Below are 19,599 nucleotides of genomic sequence, written 5' to 3'. Positions count from 1 at the left end.
TTTCATCCGGAGAAATAGTCCTTTCTTCCATTGAAATGGTCGATGCAGCAGGTTAGCTGGAGAGGTGAAGCTCTTACTGTACGGATCCCATAAATATGTGATGGCAATGATCTTGACTGCTGGTGAAGTTCATGGTTTATTTTCTTCTTAACACAGTACACTTTCAATAAACTTGGCAAACAACGACCACCATAAGAGCTTGTGCCTCCTTATGGGTCTGTAAATTAGATTAGATAGAACTTAGTAAAACTGTTCAACTTTATGCATCTGTCTCTGATGAGCACCGTAACCTTACTGAGTATTCCATAGCAAGTAAAAGGAAAGTAAACAAAATGATGTTGACCCTTATCAAAATAAAAGCCTGCTTTTCACATTAATCCATAGGATGGCTTAAAGGCGTCACGCAGTGGCGATAAAAGTCGCATTATTCTGCAGCAGAATGCTTTCGAGATTCGAAATAAATTGACCGTCGATTTTTCAAAAGCTTCCCGCGGTTGTAATCGGTCCTTATTTGATCATGCCCATCACTTGAAATTTTCCGCGTTCGCAGCACCCCCTCTTGGTCATTGGAACAGCTGCGTGACGTCATACCAGTAACCATTCGGTGCAGTTGCAATGACGGACACACCAGAAAATAGGAGCGATACTGAGGAAATTAGCTTTGATTTTACCGATACAGACGAAGAAAATGGCCCACAAGTAGAGATTTTGACAGCTGAATGTCCTGGTGGTATCCAGCCTTACAGATTTGAACCTGAGCGCTCATCTTCAGAAGAAAATGAGGACAGTTCTGACGACGACAGAAACGAAGACGAGAATGAAGACCGGCGACTTGAAGACTTGTTTTGGTTGGTTTCTCTGACTAAATCACTAGTTATGTGTATTTTTAAAGACCATTTTCACTTGAATTAGAATGCTGTGTGATTAATCTATGATTATGTGTAATACTGATAGCTGTAGGGGGTGAAAGTATAGCTAGAAAGATTGAATTCTAGCAACTCGACAGCTTGCGATCTTGCGAAATGCAGTGGGCCTTCTGATACAGTAGACCCCTTGATATTCCAGTTTTCATCATTTTCCTTTTATTGCGGTTGATTTTAACTTGATATTCAGTATGTTATAGGCTGGGAGTATTGAGCTTTGTATTGTATTGTTTAGTAAACGTACAATCGTCAGTAATAAGTGATAATTATTAGTTAAAGGCAGCTCTGTGGCATAAATCTTTCAATTAATCTTCTGTCATCCATTTGCTAAAATTATGTGCCACGTGTTATCAAGACAACACTTCATGTGACAAAGAAAGATATGACAAATACATAAATGTATGAAAATCATTTTGTACAATTAATGATTGATACATAGAAACACTTAAAACTTGTGTGTGGCAGCGGGGCGTGGTCAAGCGCCGGTCTGTGACAGGAGGGCGGAGCCAGGGAAGGTGAGTGGCAGAATCATTACACCTGACAGTAATTAACCTGTGTTTTGTGTGTTTTCCCAGTCACTGCGCCCTATTTAAGGAGGCAGAGGGAGAGCAGAGAAGAGCTCATCCCGGGACAAAAACACTGTGTGTGTGTTTTGCTATCAGATTAAAACTGGCGGTTATACTGAAAAGTCTGGCAATAAAAAGCCTATTTGCATCTGAAGCGTTGTCCTGCCGTCCTCTGTGCTCCACCCACACTTCAGAGAGCTCTACAGTGGTGCCAAAACCCGGGACAAGGTGGAGCACCAACCTCACAGCCCCATGGAATCCTCCCCGTTCGCGGACCTGGTCCACGCCCTCGCCACGGCTCAGCAAAGCCAGCACCAGGCGCTCGTCACGCTCCGAAAGGAGCAAGAGCGGCGCTTCGAAGCCCTGGTGCTGGCCCAGCAGGAAGATCGCGAGGCGTTCTGGCATCTCCTCGTGTCGGCGGGGTCCACCAGCGTCCCGGCCGCGGGCCCGTCTCCCCTCACTGTGACCAAGATGGGCCCGCAGGACGACCCCGAGGCGTTTCTCACATTGTTCGAGTAGGTCGCCGAAGCCTCGGGGTGGCCGATGGAGCAGCGCGCGGCGCGCCTCCTCCCCCTCCTGATGGGAGAGGCACAGCTGGCCGCGCTATAACTCCCCGCCGGCTGGCCTACGCGGACCTTCGCCGGGCCGTCCTCCAGCGCGCGGAAGTGCTGGCGCTGTTGTTCTGGCGTGCGCCCCACGCGCTGGAGGACGGCCCGGCGAAGGTCCACATAGGCCGGCGGTTGGCGGGGAGTTATAGCGCGGCCAGCTGCGCCTCTTCCGTCAGGAGGGGGAGGAGGCGCGCCGCGCGCTGCTCCATCGGCCACCCCGAGGCTTCGGCGACCTGCTCGAACAATGTGAGAAACGCCTTGGGGTCGTCCTGCGGGCCCATCTTGGTCACGGTGAGGGGAGACGGGCCCGCGGCCGGGGCGCTGGTGGACCCCGCTGACACGAGGAGATGCCGGAACGCCTCACAATCTTCCTGCTGGGCCAGCACCAGGGCTTCGAAGCACCGCTCTTGCTCCTTTCGGAGCGTGACGAGCGCCTGGTGCTGGCTTTGCTGAGCCGTGGCGAGGGCATGGACCAGGTCCGCGAACGGGGAGGATTCCATGGGGCTGCGAGGTTGGTGCTCCACCTTGTCCCGGGTTTTGGCACCACTGTAGAGCTCTCTGAAGTGTGGGTGGAGCACAGAGGACGGCAGGACAACGCTTCAGATGCAAATAGGCTTTTTATTGCCAGACTTTTCAGTATAACTGCCAGTTTTAATCTGATAGCGAAACACACACACTGTGTTCTTGTCCCGGGATGAGCTCTTCTCTGCTCTCCCTCTGCCTCCTTAAATAGGGCAGGGTTACTGGGAAAACACACAAAACACAGGTTAATTACCGTCAGGTGTAATGATTCTGCCACTCACCTTCCCTGGCTCCGCCCTCCTGTCACAGACCGGCGCTTGACCACGCCCCCACTGCCACAATGTGTTTTTAAAAAAAATAATTTTTTTCTATCAATACCTAGCCATGACCTTGAAATCAGATCCATTGATAACAACAGTCACAAATAGTGTTCAGTGTTCGTTGTTACAGCCAAACACAATACACCGATTAGGCATTTTGTATCACAGAATATTAATACATCATTTCATAGTGTTTTGAGTGTTCAAAACTATCCACAAACTGAATAAATCCACAAAATCCGCAATGTAAACAACTCTGGTAAACGCACACTATAGAGAAAACATGGGGACAGGCCAGCATCACCCAAGGGAGGTTACTGGTATGACATCACACATAAGTTGACCTAGTTATCGGCTGGCTGCCTAAATTTGGCTGTGCGCGTCAACTTTAAATGCTTGTAGCGGGCGCATCGTGACACTGAGATCGCGGGAAACCGAGGGGCTTGAATAACCCACCAAACCCGACATTTTGACACATGATATAGCCTGATTGCTAAAATTACTGCACGACGCCTTTAAGGCCTCTGTACTCGGAGAAATCTTAACTAATGAGCAATCCTTTATGCAAAAATCAAAAAATAATCATCTCAGAAATATTGCACAGGTAATCAACTTGAAATAATAAATCTTTCAAGGGGTTATTTACACAGACTGTGGAGACTTCACACTGGCCTTCAAACACATTGGTGTCACAGTCTGGTCCAGTCCATCCATGCCTGAGTTTGTGGGATTTCCATGCTGGCTGCAGGCCGGATCCGGGACAGGAATTCAGTCCTGCCTTGCTGAAGGCCACTTTCCTGAAGCGGCACTCCCACACCTGCTACCACTCCTCTCCCATCAGCCAGAGCCTTTTTAAGAACTGTTTGGAGCTACTCCAGTTGTCAGACTGTGTTGAGTAGACTTTCCTCACCTCACTTCAACTTGTTGGTATTGGTCCTTGGGGTTTTTTTGGTCTAGTTTTCCGTCCAGTTCTTTGCCCCTGTTTTACTTGCCTGTTCTTTTGGATTGTGTTTTGCTTCCTCTGCCTGGATTTCCCTTATCCCTGTGTTCATCAGTTTTGGTGATGCTTTTTCTGTCCTGTTTTTGTCCCTGACTGTGCCTACCTGCTCCCTCTGTGTTTTTGATCTCCTGGCCTGTTCTTTGACTGCCGACTTTTGCCTGAGCCCTACTGTACCTCTGCCCTGGACTTCATTAAAGAAGGGTGTCTCTTCCCCCGTACACTGCCTGTCTTGAGTCTGCTCTTGGGTCCTCACTTCACTTCAGCTTGCCATTTCTGACACATTGGATTCTTTGCCTATTCTCTCTTTCTCCAGACTCTAGGGCCTTGATTTCCAAATGAAATAGAAAATTTACTTTCATATGAAAAAAGGACTTTGGACCACTGAGCAACAGTCCAGTTCTTTCTCTCCTTAGCCCAGGTTACACACTTCTGACATCATCTCTGGTTCAGGAGTGGCTTGACATTAGGAATGTGATCATTGTAGCCTCTTTCCTGAAGACATCTGTGCATGATGGCTCTTGATGCACTGACACCAGCCTCAGTCCACTCCTTGTGAAGCTCTTCCAAGTTCTTGAATCAACTTTTCTTGACAATCCTCTCAAGGCTGTGGTCATCCCTCTTGCTTGTATAGCTTTTCCAGCCAGCCTTTTCAACAGTGACCTCCTGTGGATTACCCTCCTTGTAGAGGTGGGGGTGATTGTCTTCTGGAAAACTGTTAACTTGGCAGTCTTCTCTGTTTGTGGTTGCATGTACTGAACGAGACTGAGAGATACAGTATTTATACTGTTTTACTCAAATGTGTACAGTATAAGAATTGTATGGTTTTGAGCTCAAAGCCTCTGATCCTTGGAGAGAGAGAACTGTATCTAACAACTAGCTTTGGCAGCAATGAAACCTATTACTTTAACTCAAGGCTAAAGGCCCAGCTCACAATGCTCTGTATCCTGTTTTTGCACTGGTTTTATTCTTAAAGTTGTGAGCAGAAATGATTTGGCGCCATTTTCACCCCCAGTGTGATAAGTGGGTGCGTGACCAGCGCCTTCATGGCTGCAGGAGCGGACAGCTGCTTGCTTGTGCTGGATTACCTCTACCTCCTCCCCCTCAAGTCTCGTGTTTTAAAGTGTACTTGTGTTATTGTGTGCTTATGTGCAGAGGTTTTTAAATGTTCCCACACTATACTCCTGACAGGAGCATGGGGGGGTTCTTTTTTTTTCCTCATCTCTCATGTTGTTGTTGTTATTGTGTTTCCTTTTCTTTTATCCCTGTCTTCCTGTCCTGTTCCCCTTCTGTAAGGACAGGTTGATGGTCAATTTCACTGGCAACAGTGATGATAAAGGGTTCATTCATTCATATTTGTATCTCCACTGCTTTGATGCTTCTTTCAGGATGTTGGTCTGCTTGCTGCTATTCTTCTTCTGCCATTCTGTCTTCTTTACAAAATAAATTACACCTCCTAAGATGTGTAGATCCTCCACTGAGGGTCACCCTAATTGTGTCATAACTGATCATGTTTTATCTTAGCTCATGTGGAAAAGGAAATATTGGAAAGTGTTGCTATTACCTCTGCCAAGGAGGTTGTGTTTTTGGTGCAGTTTTTTTTCCAATAAATTGACTTGTATGATGCTTTTAACAATAGGCCTTGTCACAAATCAGCTTGACAGAAAAATACAGATTTTTAAATTAATTAATGAATAAATTTATCCCTAATGAGCAAGCCTGAGGCAATGGTGGCAAGGAAAAACTCCCTGAAACAACAAAAAGAAACCCATCCTTATTTGGGTGATGACACTGCATGACTATAAATAACTCACTTCTATAAGTGTGTGCTATATGGTAAAAAATGCAATTGTATAACCAGGAAATTCATTAGCATTTTAACATGAAGTCTATCTTGTTGACATTATCAACTGTTCATTGACAGAGACTTGAGTGCAAAACTTTTCATGACAACTGCAGTCCTAAAGTGTATATTTAGATTGTCCATATGGGGCCATCCTCCACAGGAGAGAAGTGATAAGAACCTCAGCTAGAAATAGGGCATCAGGATGGATCAGGGGCTGTACATCTAGGGCCATCCTAACATGGGCAAAGTGATGAGAACTCCAGCCAGAAGTATGGCAGCAGGATGGATCAGGCAGGTCCAAAGAGCAGAAGAGGTCAGCATCACTGGTATATCAAGGAGTGACATGTAACTTGACACAGAGAGAGAAACAGATATTGTTACATTTGCCCATTGTCACCTATAGTTAAGAAAACGTTGTGTTCCAAGTGCAAGCAACGACTCCAGCAAGATTAACAATAACAGCATAACTGAAATGGAGAGCCAGAAAGTAACACAGACATGAGGGAGCCTTGGAACATAAAGCAGCAGCTATTCCAATGTCAACAAACCCAAGTGAGAGTGGGAGGGACGACAGCATTCATACATCCCAGTTTACCAAAACACTGTGTGCCTGAGGACCCTCCAGATGTACTCCTTTAACTAATAAAAACTATTAGAAAAAGCTTGATGAAAAAGATATGTTTTCAGCATTAAACACTGAGACTGTCTGTCTGAGTCCCGAACACTAATTGGAAGGCTGTTCCATAACTGTGGGGCTTTGTAAGAAAAGGCTCTGCCCCCTGATGTAGTCTTTATTATATGAGGTACCAACAGGTAGCCTGCACCTTTTGATCCAAGTTGGCATTGTGGGTCCAGAAGGAACAGAATTTCATTCATGTACTGTGGTGCGAGACCATTCAGTGCTTTAAAAGTCAATAGTAGTATTTTATAATCAAATGTGAAATTTGATTGGGAGCCAATACAATGTGGATAAGATAGGGGTGATGTGGTCATATCTTCTAGTAAGGACTCCTGCTGCTGCATTTTGAACTAACTGGAACTTGTTTATGCACTTATTTATGCACTTATTGGGCGGCACAGTGATGTACGGGTTAGCATGGTCGCCTCACAGCAAGAAAGTTCCAGGTTCAAACCCAGTGGCTGGCGAGGGTCTTTCTGTGTGGAGTTTGTATGTTCTCCCCGTGTCTGCATGGGTTTCCTCCGGGTGCTCCGGTGTCCCCCACAATCCAAAGACATGCACTTAGGTTGACGTGGGGTGGCCTTGGGCTGACATGGGGTGGCCTTGGGCTGAGGTGCCCTTGAACAAGGTACCTAACCCCTGACTGCTTCCCAGGCGCTCTGGTGTGGCTGCCCACTGCTCTGTGTGCGTGCGTGTGTTCACTGCTTCAGATGGGTTAAATGCAGAGGACTGTGCTTGAAGTGTGCATGTGATGAATAAAGGTTTCTTCTTATTATTATTGGATGTGGCAGCAGGGGCGTGGTCAAGCGTCGATCTATGAATGGAGGGTGGAGTCAGGGAAGGTAAGTGGCAGAATCACTGCACCTGATGTGAGTTAACCTGTGCTTGTGTGTCTTCCCCAGTGACTGCACCCTAGAAAAGGAGAGAGAGCAGAGAAAGGGAGCTCTCTCCCGACCCGAATGCATGTGTGTGCGTGAGAGTGAATGAGCTGAAAAGCCACCTATAAAACAGAAAATAAAAAGTTTCTGAGAACTCAGTTCTGGCCTGCCGTGCTTCTGTGCTCCACCCACTTGGTCTGGTTCTACAGTGGTGCCGAAATTTGGGATGGAGCGCAGAAGGAGACAGCCCCATGGAGTCCTCCCCCTTCAAGGACCTGGTTTATGCCCTCGCCTCGGCCCAACAGAGCCAGCACCAGGCACTGGTTGCCCTCCAGAAGGAGCAAGAACAACGGTTCAAAGCCCTGGTGCGGGCACAGCAGGAAGATCGCCAGGCATTCCAGCACCTGCTCGCATTGGCGGGGTCCACCACCACTGCGGACCCTCCCCCACCTCACCCTAACGAAGATGGGTCTGCACAATGACCCTGAAGCCTTCCTCGCTCTTTTTGAGCAGGCAGCAGAGGGTTGGCCGGTGGAACAGCGCATGGTGCGCCTCCTCCCCATGCTAACGGGCGAGGCGCAGCTAGCCGCACTACAGCTCCCCGCCGACAGCTGGCTGGTCTACGGCGACCTCCACAGGGCCGTCCTCCAACATGTGGGGTGCACCTCAGAGCAGCAACGGCAGTGCTTCCGCACGCTGCGCCTGGAGGAGGTCGGCCGGCCGTTCACGTTTGGCCAGCAACTCCGGGACGCCTGTCGGCTGACAACCACAACACTGAGGAAATCATCGACCTGGTGGCACTGGAACAATTCACCGCCCGACTTCCGGAAGGAAGAGCGGAGTGGGTCCAGTGCCATTGCCCGGCGTCACTGGATCAGGCCATTGAGCTGGCGGAGGACCATTTGGCAGCTGTTCCAATGGCAGAACAGCATGTCTCCTCTTCTCCCCTTTTCTCTCTCTCTCTCTCTCCCCTTCTGTTTCTCGTCCTCACCCCATTCCCCCACCGCGGAGGCGGGGGCCGGCTCCACCCCAGATGGCCCGCAGCACCTGCGGTGCCCTACCAGTTCCTACTTCCATGTCTGTGTCTCCCCCCCCCTCAGGTGAGTGAGCTCAGAAACACCGGTGCAGAGGGAGAGCCTGGGCCGGTATGCTTGTGCTGCGGGGAGCTGGAGGCATCTCCAGCATCAATGCTCGGCGATGGAGGTGGGCGCGGTGGTCCGGATCCCTGACATGCCAGGAACCGCCCTCGATCGGGCCAGAGCGTATCGCATACCAGTGAGTGTCCAAGGGGATATGTATCAGGCTTTGGTGGACTCCGGCTGTAATCAGACCTCAATCCACCAAAGCCTGGTGCAAGACGAGGCATTGGGGAGAGCACAATTGGTGAAGGTGTTGTGTGTGCACAGGGATGTTCACAACTACCCTTTAGTGTCAGTCCACATTCTATTTCAAGGGGAGAAATTTAGAGTAAAGGCGGCGGTTAATCCTCGCCTTACCCACTCGATAATTTTGGGGACTGACTGGCTTGGATTTAGGGAATTAATGGCACATTTAGTGAGGAGTGGGGCCTGCCATAATTTAGCGGCGGGAGGTCCCGGTGTGGCATTGGCGGAAGCAGCTGTCACAGAGCTGTCTACGTCATCACCGCATCAGAGTGAGGAGCAGCAGGCTCCTCCTCCCTCTCTCGGGGAATCCCTCGCAGATTTCCTGTTAAAGCAGTCGCGAGACGAGACTCTGCGGCATGCGTTTGACCAAGTGAGAGTAATCGATGGTCAAATGCTCCAGCCAAACGCCACCCCATCCTTCCCCTATTTTTCCATTATTAAGGATAGGTTATACTGAGTGACGCAGGACACTTAGACGAAGGAACCGATAACACAGCTTTTGATCCCAAAGAGCCACCGGGAATTTATATTCCAGGCAGCTCACTTTAATCCCATGGCCGGACACTTAGGGCAGGATAAGACACTAGCCCAAATAATGGCCCGGTTCTTTTGGCCAGGGATTCGCAGCGATGTCCGTAGGTGGTGTACGGCGTGCCGCGAATGCCAGTTAGTAAATCCAGTGGCCATTCAAAAAGCGCCTTTGCACCCTCTGCCATTAATTGAGACCCCGTTCGAAAGAATTGGGATAGATCTTGTCGGGCCATTAGATCGGTCAACATGAGGATATCGCTTTAATTTAGTTCTGGTGGACTATGCAACGCGATATCTGGAAGCAGTGCCTCTTCGCAATATCTCAGCAGGCAGTATTGCGGAAGCACTCTTCCACATCATCTCCCGAGTCAGAATCCCCAAAGAGATTCTGACTGATCAAGGCACTACGTTTATGTCACGCACACTGCCCGAACTGTATGGGTTACTGGGAATTAAGCCTATCCGCACCAGCATTTATCACCCACAAACGGATGGCTTAGTCAAACGGTTCAACTGCACCCTCAAGAACATTATTTGAAAATTTGTAAGCAAGGATGCACGCAACTGGGATAAATGGCTCGAGCCCGTTCTTCACAGTGCGAGAGGTCCCACAAGCCTCCATGGGGTTCTCCCCGTTCGAATTATTATACGGGCGTAAGCCGCGTGACATTTTAGATGTGCTTTGTGAAAATTGGGAGGAAGGACCTTCAACAAGCAAAAATGAAATTCAATACGTTATGGACCTGCACGCCAAACTCCACACCCTCACGCACCTAACCCAGGAGAATTTGCGACAGGCCCAAGAATGTCAAGTTTGTCTGTACAACAGGGGCACGTGCCTTAGGGAATTCACACCGGGAGATAAAGTACTCATGTTGTTGCCCACGTTGAGCTCCAAATTGATCGCCAGGTGGCAAGGACCCTTTGAGGTCACACGGCGAGTCAGGGACGTAGATTATGAGGTGCGGTGAATGGAGAGGGGTGGGGCGTTACAGATTTACCACCTATTTAAAACTTTGGAATGAGGAGGTTCCCGTGGCGTTGGTGTCGGTGGTTCCGGAGAAGGCGGAGCTGGGGCCGGAGGTTCAAAAGGGAACATTGACATCGCGTACCTCTCCGGTCCCCTGTGGAGACCACCTCTCCCCGACCCAACTCACGGAGGTTGCCCAGTTGCAGACCGAATTTTCGGACGTGTTCTTGCCCCTGCCCGGCCGCACCAGCCTCATAGAACACCACATAGAGATGCTCCCAGGGGTGGTAGTGCGCAGCTGCCCTTACAGGCTACCTGAACACAAGAAAAAAGTGGTTTGGGAAGAACCCAAGGCAATGCTCGAAATGGGCATCGTCGAGGAGCCCCACAGTGACTGGAGCAGCCCGGTGGTCTTGGTTCCCAAGGCCGACGGGTCGGTCCGGTTCTGTGTAGACTATATAAAAGTCAACGCGGTGTCTAAATTCGATGCATACCCAATGCCTCGTATTGTAGTACGGTATCTGGGCTTCCACTTGGGCAATGGGCAGGTGTGTCCCCAAATTAATAAGACAGCAGCGATTGTGGCCTGCCCGAGGCCCAAGACCAAAAAGGGGGTGAGACAGTACCTGGGGCTGGCTAGCTACTATTGTAGGTTTATACCTAATTATTTGGACGTCAGCAGCCCGCTGACTGATCTCACTAAAAAGGGGCACCAGATCCGGTCCAGTGGACAGAGCAATGCCAGCGGGCTTTCTCTGAGGTAAAGGCTGCACTGTGTGGGGGGGCCACTGTTACACTCCCCTGACTTTTCTTTCCCCTTTGTTTTGCAGACCGATGTGTCAGACAGAGGGCTGGGGGCTGTTCTGTCCCAGGAGGTGGAGGATCGTCCAGTGCTGTACATCAGCCGTAAGCTGTCGGTGCATGAGGGCCGGTACAGCACCATAGAAAAGGAGTGCCTCGCCAAGTGGGCAGTCCTCACCCTCCGCTACTACCTCCTGGGATTTCCTCTCCCGTCAAAAGGGGGGGGGGAGGTCAGCTGCAGGCCGGACGGCTCCCGGGCCTGAGTCGGGCGGTGGGGGTATGTGGCAGTGGGGGCGTGGTCAGGCGGTGGTCTGTGAATGGAGGGCGGAGTCAGGGAGGGTAAGTGGCAGAATCACTGCACCTGATGTGAGTTAACCTGTGTTTGTGTGTCTTCCCCAGTGACCATGCTCTATAAAAGGAGAGAGTAGAGAAAGCGTGCTCTCTCCCGACCCAAATGCATGTGTGTGCAAGAGTGAATGAGCTGAAAAGCCACCTATAAAACAGAAAATAAAAAGTTTCTGAGAATTCAGTTCTGGCCTGCCGTGCTTCTGTGCTCCACCCACTTGCTCTGGTTCTACATTGGAATATCCAGACAGTCAGGTATTACAATAATCCAACTTAGAGTTAACAAAAGCATGAACTAGTTTTTCTGCATCATGTAGTGACATTATATTTCTTAACTTAGCAATATTTAATAAGAAGATATTATTTCTCACATGCACAATCAAGCACAGTGAAAATTCATCCTCTACATTTAACCCATCTGAAGCAGTGAACACACACACAGAGCAGTGGGCAGCCATACTACAGCACCTGGGGAGCAGCTAGGGGTTCAATACCTTGCTCAAGGGCACTTTAGCCCAAGGCCACCCCATGTGAACCTAACTGCATGTCTTTGAACTGTGGGGGAAACTGGAGCACCCGGAAGAAACCCACACAGACATGGGGAGAACATGCAAACTCCACATAGAACGCCCCCCCCCCGTCAGCCACTGGGCTTGAACCCAAAACCTTCTTGCTGTGAGGTGAGAGTGCTAACCACTACACCATTGTGCCACCCTATATTTTTGAGATGAGAGAAAGCTACCCGGGCTAATGTTATCAATATGAGTTTCAAACCAAAGACTGGAGTCAATGATCACCCCGAGGTCTTTTACTGCTCCTCATGAAGAAACTGAAAGGCCATCCACAGTTATTATGTAATCCTACTTCTAGCTGCATGTGGTCCTAATACAGGTACTTCTGTCTTGTTAGAGTTAAGTGAGATGCCCTGAGACCGAGATGCTGATCTCTTCTGCTGCTCAGACCTGCCTAATCCATCCTGATGCCCTATGTCTGGGTGGAGTCTCATCACATCGCTCCTGTGGAGGACAGCCCCATAAGGACAGTTGAAAGTCACACTTGGAAGATGTTCTGGACACTTACAGTAATGCTTTTATGGCTGAGGACTACAGTTGACTTGCTAACTTTAGGACTGCAGTTGTCACGAACAGTTTTGCAGTCAAGTTTTCATCAATGAAGAGTTTATAACATCAACGAAACTGACTTCATGTTAAAACTGTTAAAATGTTATAATCACATTGTCTGTTATCACCCAAATGAAGATGGGTTCCCTTTTGAGTCTGGTGCCTCTCAAGATTTCTTCCTCATGTCATCTGAGGGAGTTTTTCCTTGCCACTGTCACCACAGGCATGCTCATTGGGGATAGGTTAGGGATACAATTAGCTCCTGTTTGAAGTCATTAAAATTCTGTAAAGCTGCTTTGCGACAACGCCTATTGTTAAAAGTGCTATAAAAATAAACTTGACACATTCCTCAGTTTTATTAAGCTGGTGTTTCTCATCTGGCTTTGCAGAAACATACAACTGTGTGTCATCAGCATAACAGTGGAAACTAATACCATGCTTACAAATAATATTACCCAGAGGTAACATATAGAAAGAAAAAAGCAATGGGCCTAAAACGGAACCATGTGGAACACCAAACTTTACCTTAGTATGCAAAGGAAAATTGCCATTTACATCAACAAACTGACAGTGATCAATTAAATAAGAGCTGAGCCAGAAGAGGGCTGTTCCCTTAACTCCCACATTGTCTAGTCTATCCAGGAGAATGGAACGATCAATGGTGTCAAAGGCTGCACTAAGGTCAAGCAATACAAGCAGCGAGACACAGCCCTGATCAGATGCCAACAGTAGGCCGTTTACTACTTTAATCAGAGCTGTCTCTGTGCTATGATGCTGTCTAAATCCTGACTGATACATTTCATGGATGTTATTCCTATGTATATATGAGCATAACTGCTGTGGAACAGCTTTTTCTAGGATCTCAGAGATAAAGCAGAGGTTTGGTATTGGCCTGTAATTGGACAGCTGACAGGGGTCAAGGTCAGGTTTTTTTTTTTAATCAAGGGTTTGATAACTGCTAGTTTAAAGGATTTGGGTACATTGCCACTGCTAAAAGAATATATTTTTAGAAGAGTTTTGATTGCTTCTAGTGTTCTGTTTGAAGAATCATGTAGGTAAGAGATCTAGTACACAAGTTGAAGATTTTGATGAGGAAAGAAGTGAAATTATTTCAGACTCTCAAAGGGGAGTAAAAGATGAATAATTGCTCTGATGTGGTTATAGTGTTCTCTCCATGGATACTTATCAAATTGGCTGGCTTTAAATTGATATTTTCAATTTTGTTCTGGGGGGGGGGGGGGGGGATAATGATCATTGCTACTACATCTTGAAGGTGTGCATGTGTCTGTGGTGGTCTTATTCCTAGTTCATATTGCCAAAGTATAAGGATCTAGGATTATTTTTGTTATATTCTATTAGAGAGAAAAACATTGATCTACTGCATTAAGAGCTTGTCTATATAGTTCAAGAGGCTCTCCTTCCATGCTAATTGGAATACTATCAACTTTGTTTGATACCATTTTCTAACTTTGTTTTAAGCTGCATGTGTGATCATTATACCAGGGTGCGATTTTTTTTCTCTTGAATTATTTTCTTTTAAGCGGAGCTACATCATCTAAAGTATCGCAGAATATTGACTCAAAGCTGATAAAAGTTCTGTGGAGTTTGATGGTGATCCAAACAAGTTGATAACTAGGGGAAACTTCTGATAAATCTTCATGCAGTAGTTGGTGTAAATGTAATTTTGAAGTGATGGTGTGGCAAGCTGCATACAGAATATTATTGCTCAGACATATTTTGAATCAGATGAGAGTCTGACGCTACCTCAGATGATGTGGAAGTCAGACTATATTTTCTATATTTAATACAAGTATTAGATCAAGAGTGTGACCACCATTATGGGTCAGTCCTATGACGTTCTGATTAAACCCTAATGAATCTAAAATGGACACGAACACTGTTTTCAGAGGGTCTTCAGGGTTATTGAAGTGTTAGGGTTCTCCCAGTCAGAACGGTCAACTTACTTCTCGAGACCCAATGCCTTCGTGCCACCTACGGATCTGGGACAGAGACACCGCGAAAGAAACAGACCAGGAAAACTAGAGATAGGTTTCACAGCCAGTTTATTCACAGTTCCTTCGTCGAAATGAAAACATTTTTGAAAACATTTTATAGCATCCATTTATCTCTGTTTATGTTTTGTCTACATGTATGTAAATGTGTATGTTATGTGTGTGTGTGTGTGTGTGTGTGTGTGTGTGTATGTGTAATGTGTGTGTGTGTATTACGTGTAGGAATGTGGCGTAGAAATGTGTGTGTGTAGGATGTCAGACTATGACATCAGCTATGTTTGTCTCCTCAATTGCGTGCAATTGAGGGGACCTTGATCTGGGGCAGGTTACATCAGTGTGTGTGTATAAATCTTGAATCAAGCATAACATAATGACATATTTCTGATGATATGACATGATAGCAAGGTACAAACAGATTTTAAAGGTCATTGCTCACGTACACCCCTTCAGGTCAGATATAACATAGGGCAATATGTACTTAAGATGGTGATGGAATTTTTAAACACAGATAATATATCTAGTCTACGAAGTCTAGTCAAAGAAGGTCAAATACATCAGAAATTAATGCCAAGTTAAACAGAAATAGTTTAAAGGATCTAAAAGCTAAAGGATGAAAAGCTAAAATATTAAAATCATAAATTCTTAACACATGACTGTGTGTCTTGTGCTAAGTCAGCAAATTACATCTTGATTTCATCAATATGTAGTAAGACAATCATAAGCAAAATAACAAATAAGAATATGTCTAACAATTTTAAACAAATATGTTAGAAGAAAATAAACAAAAATAAGAATAAACTTAAACAAAGAAAGTCATACGAAACATAAGAAAAAATAAGAATATGTCTGGCAAAAACAAAGAAATGCTACTTCACCGGAGGAAGGTCAAACAGGATTCAGGATTAAACTCAAAGTTAACATTTGAATCATAAAGTCTTAACAATCCTAAATGATATTCTGTAATTATAAAACTAACTTAAAACTATAAAACTAACATGAATCACTTAATGGAGCTTTAAATCTAACATTAAATCCAACATTCAATCATTTCAACTTCAGATTCAACATTAAAGAAACTGGTTAACTCTACCAATCTTAAATCACAATCCTAGCTATAAAACTAACATATCATGGCTTTAAATTTAACTTTTAATCCCAACTACACGTTGGCTATGCAGCTGCGAGTGAGAGAGAGTGGGTCTGACATCATTGCAGACCTTGGCGCTATCCAGACACATCTCTGATCAACAATACACATCCCACATCAAAACAAGCAAAATGTTCTTAAACAATGTCTAGCTGAGACAGAAGGCCATTTCAACCGAACAGAATCTATCCTACAAAGGAATAAAACCTAACATGAAGTGAATATTAAAGTCGACAATAATTCATTTTTTGTCCAAAGAAATAACCAGTTTGAGATGAAATCCGCAAATTCAGAAAGAAATTCAGAACACAGACCACAGATCTGTAAATAATTAGCTGAACTGACTGGGTAGACTTATTTTTTTTGCTATGTATGTTAATATAAAGAACTTCAATCATATTGAAATTTTGTTCAGGTTTTTGTATGATGTCTACGTTATCATAACAAATAACTATGACGCCTTGTCCACTACCAGTTAGACGAAGCTGATACATATAGCTGAGAATGAAGCATATAGCTTCATTTAAATGTGACATACTCATTTGGTTTGATCCACATTTCTGTTAAACATGGTACATTAAACTCCTGCTCCGTAATAATTCTATGAAGATTTAGTTTCATGCTACAGTACTACACTGATAATAGTGTTACAGTTGAATCATTATTTATATGGTGGTAATTAATGACTACTTAATAACTACATAAGATCAAAAGAAAACATTAACAGTCTTGTTTAAAAATCACTAAGATTGTTTTAAAATATGTAAGTCCTTTAATATGAACAATTAGGATCAAAGTACAGGACATTTTCAGCAAAAGCATGAATAAAAACCATTTAATTTGACAACTTTAAAGCATGCAATGTCTCGGAGTTATTGCACTTGTGAGTTTTAAATGTACCTGAATAAGTAAAACTCTTCCCACACTGTGAGCAGTGATACGGCTTCTCTCCTGTGTGAATGCGCTGGTGTTGTTGGAGAGCACTCTGCTGAGTAAAACTCTTCCCACACTGTGAGCAGTGATACGGCTTCTCTCCTGTGTGAATGCGCTGGTGTGTTAGGAGAGCACTCTGATGAGTAAAACTCTTCCCACACTGTGAGCAGTGATACGGCTTCTCTCCTGTGTGAATGCGCTGGTGTGTTTGGAGAGCACTCTGATGAGTAAAACTCTTCCCACACTGTGAGCAGTGATACGGCTTCTCTCCTGTGTGAATGCGCTGGTGTAGTCGGAGAGCACTCTGAAAAGTAAAACTCTTTCCACACTGTGAGCAGTGAAACGGCTTCTCTCCTGTGTGAATGCGCTGGTGTAGTCGGAGAGTACTCTGATGAGTAAAACTCTTCCCACACTGTGGGCAGTGATACGGCTTCTCTCCTGTGTGAATGCGCTGGTGTAGTCGGAGATTACTCTGATGAGTAAAACTCTTCCCACACTGTGGGCAGTGATACGGCTTCTCTCCTGTGTGAATGCGCTGGTGTAGTCGGAGATGACTCTGCTGAGTAAAACTCTTCCCACACTGTAAGCAGTGATACGGCTTCTCTCCTGTGTGAATGCGCTGGTGTGTTTGGAGAGCACTCTGCTGAGTAAAACTCTTCCCACACTGTGAGCAGTGAAACGGCTTCTCTCCTGTGTGAATGCGCTGGTGTGTTTGGAGAGCACTCTGATGAGTAAAACTTTTCCCACACTGTGAGCAGTGAAACGGCTTCTCTCCTGTGTGAATGCGCTGGTGTTGTTGGAGATTACTCTGATGAGTAAAACTCTTCCCACACTGTGAGCAGCGATACGGCTTCTCTCCTGTGTGACTGCGCTGGTGTTTTTGGAGATCACTCTGACAAGTAAAACTCTTCCCACACTGTGAGCAGTGATACGGCTTCTCTCCTGTGTGAATGCGCTGGTGTTTTTGGAGATCACTCTGACAAGTAAAACTCTTCCCACACTGTGAGCAGTGATACGGCTTCTCTCCTGTGTGAATGCGCTGGTGTGTTTGGAGAGCACTCTGATGAGTAAAACTCTTCCCACACTGTGAGCAGTGATACGGCTTCTCTCCTGTGTGAATGCGCGCGTGTTTTTGGAGAGTACTCTGATGAGTAAAACTCTTCCCACACTGTGAGCAGTGATACAGCTTCTCTCCTGTGTGAATGCGCTGGTGTTGTTGGAGAGCACTCTGATGAGTAAAACTCTTCCCACACTGTGAGCAGTGATACGGCTTCTCTCCTGTGTGAATGCGCTCGTGTTTTTGGAGAGTACTCTGATGAGTAAAACTCTTCCCACACTGTGAGCAGTGATACGGCTTCTCTCCTGTGTGAATGCGCTGGTGTTGTTGGAGAGCACTCTGACAAGTAAAACTCTTCCCACACTGTGAGCAGTGATACGGCTTCTCTCCTGTGTGAATGCGCTGGTGTTTTTGGAGATCACTCTGATGAGTAAAACTCTTTCCACACTGTGAGCAGTGATACGGCTTCTCTCCTGTGTGAATGCGCTGGTGTGTTTGGAGAGTACTCTGACGAGTAAAACTCTTCCCACACTGTGAGCAGTGATACGGCTTCTCTCCTGTGTGAATGCGCTGGTGTCGTTGGAGATCTCTCTGCTGAGTAAAACTCTTCCCACACTGTGAGCAGTGATACGGCTTCTCTCCTGTGTGAATGCGCTGGTGTCGTTGGAGATCACTCTGCTGAGTAAAACTCTTCCCACACTGTGAGCAGTGATACGGCTTCTCTCCTGTGTGAATGCGCTGGTGTCGTTGGAGAGCACTCTGATGAGTAAAACTCTTCCCACACTGTGAGCAGTGATATGGCTTCTCTCCTGTGTGAATGCGCTGGTGTCGTTGGAGAGCACTCTGTTCAGTAAAACTCTTCCCACACTGTGAGTAGTCATGTGGCTTTACTCCTTTGTGACTGCACTGGTTCCATTTGAGTGCATTCTGATGACCAAAACTTTTTCCACAGTCTGAGCTGTGGTGAATTTCCTTCTCTACATCATTATGAGAAGTGTCAGAACTGAAAGCATCAGTTGATGTTGGCTGACTACTGGAGCATTTGGAGGGGATTTGAAGTTCATATTTAATCTCTCTTGATTCCTGAAGTCTCACAGACTCTTCATCGTGGTATCTCTGGATGCGCTGGTCAAGGAAAATTTGAGATGCACAGGAACGAGGACATGTGGAGCAGGAAAAGACTTGCAGCAAAGTGTTCTTTACTTCTGGGGAAGTGAAAGGACAAAAGTATCAGAAATTTTACATGAAATGCAACAAGATTATAAAATCTAACCACAGTAACCTAATGTAAGGGAGCATTTTTACTGAACCTCAAACTTTCAAGTTTCTACATGAAGACTGAGGAGAAAAAAAAAAGTATCTTTGAGGACAAAGATACAACAGCCACTAGCTAGGAATACTTGTAGATTCAATAAGGTGCTGGTACAACAGCTAGGCACAGCACTGGTCATAGCCCCATGGGTCAGACTGACTAAGGGGGAGTAGTTGGTTTCTGTTTGATATAATGTTAAGTCTAGGTAATGGCAAGCCTAGCCTTATTTACATCTCATCCAGGATTAATAAGGAGACTCAGCCCGAGCATTCAAGGATCTGAAACATACAACAATGGGCCTTATTTATCAATCTGTTTATGAATAGATTTATCTAGAAGCATTTACACAAGAAGGTCTTTATTTTTACATATGGATTGTCATTTAAAATGCTTATTAATTTCAATGAAACACACAGTTAATGAAATTAAATTTTGTGGGATTTTGTGAAACCCACTTGATTCATATTAATGTAAATGATGAAAGAAAGAAAGAAAGAAAGCCAGCATCCATAAATTAAGACATAAGAATGGCCATACAGAATTGCAGGCATATAAAAAAAAAAGGGACACACTGCAACAGTTCAAATGGCATTCAATTCAGTCTGCAGCAGTACAGAGGTTTTGCACCATCACATGACCCCCATAG

At 45.8% G+C, this 19,599-nt stretch overlaps 2 protein-coding genes across 4 annotated transcripts in view; both read right to left on the bottom strand.

Moving 5' to 3' along the window:
* The window catches only part of LOC132867784 (histone H3-like), a 1,068,851-nt gene that overhangs the window by 577,245 nt on the left and 472,007 nt on the right, over nt 1-19,599 (bottom strand). The gene's annotated exons all lie outside the window — the stretch shown is intronic.
* LOC132867677 (zinc finger protein 271-like) overlaps nt 15,503-19,599 on the bottom strand; it is a 114,135-nt gene continuing 110,038 nt past the window's right edge. For 2 of the 3 annotated variants that reach the window (XM_060900673.1, XM_060900672.1), the window contains exon 6: nt 15,503-18,846. In XM_060900673.1, the coding sequence (XP_060756656.1) occupies nt 16,487-18,846 (2,360 nt within the window). In that variant the 3' untranslated portion in view covers nt 15,503-16,486. The remainder of the gene's footprint in view (nt 18,847-19,599) is intronic. The other variant, XM_060900674.1, reaches the window with a different exon arrangement.

The sequence above is a fragment of the Neoarius graeffei genome, chromosome 19, assembly GCF_027579695.1.
Source record: "Neoarius graeffei isolate fNeoGra1 chromosome 19, fNeoGra1.pri, whole genome shotgun sequence".
NCBI classification, from domain to species: Eukaryota; Metazoa; Chordata; class Actinopteri; order Siluriformes; family Ariidae; genus Neoarius; species Neoarius graeffei.
Note: the sequence above shows the minus strand (reverse complement) of the source record. Positions and strands in the feature narration are given on the sequence as shown.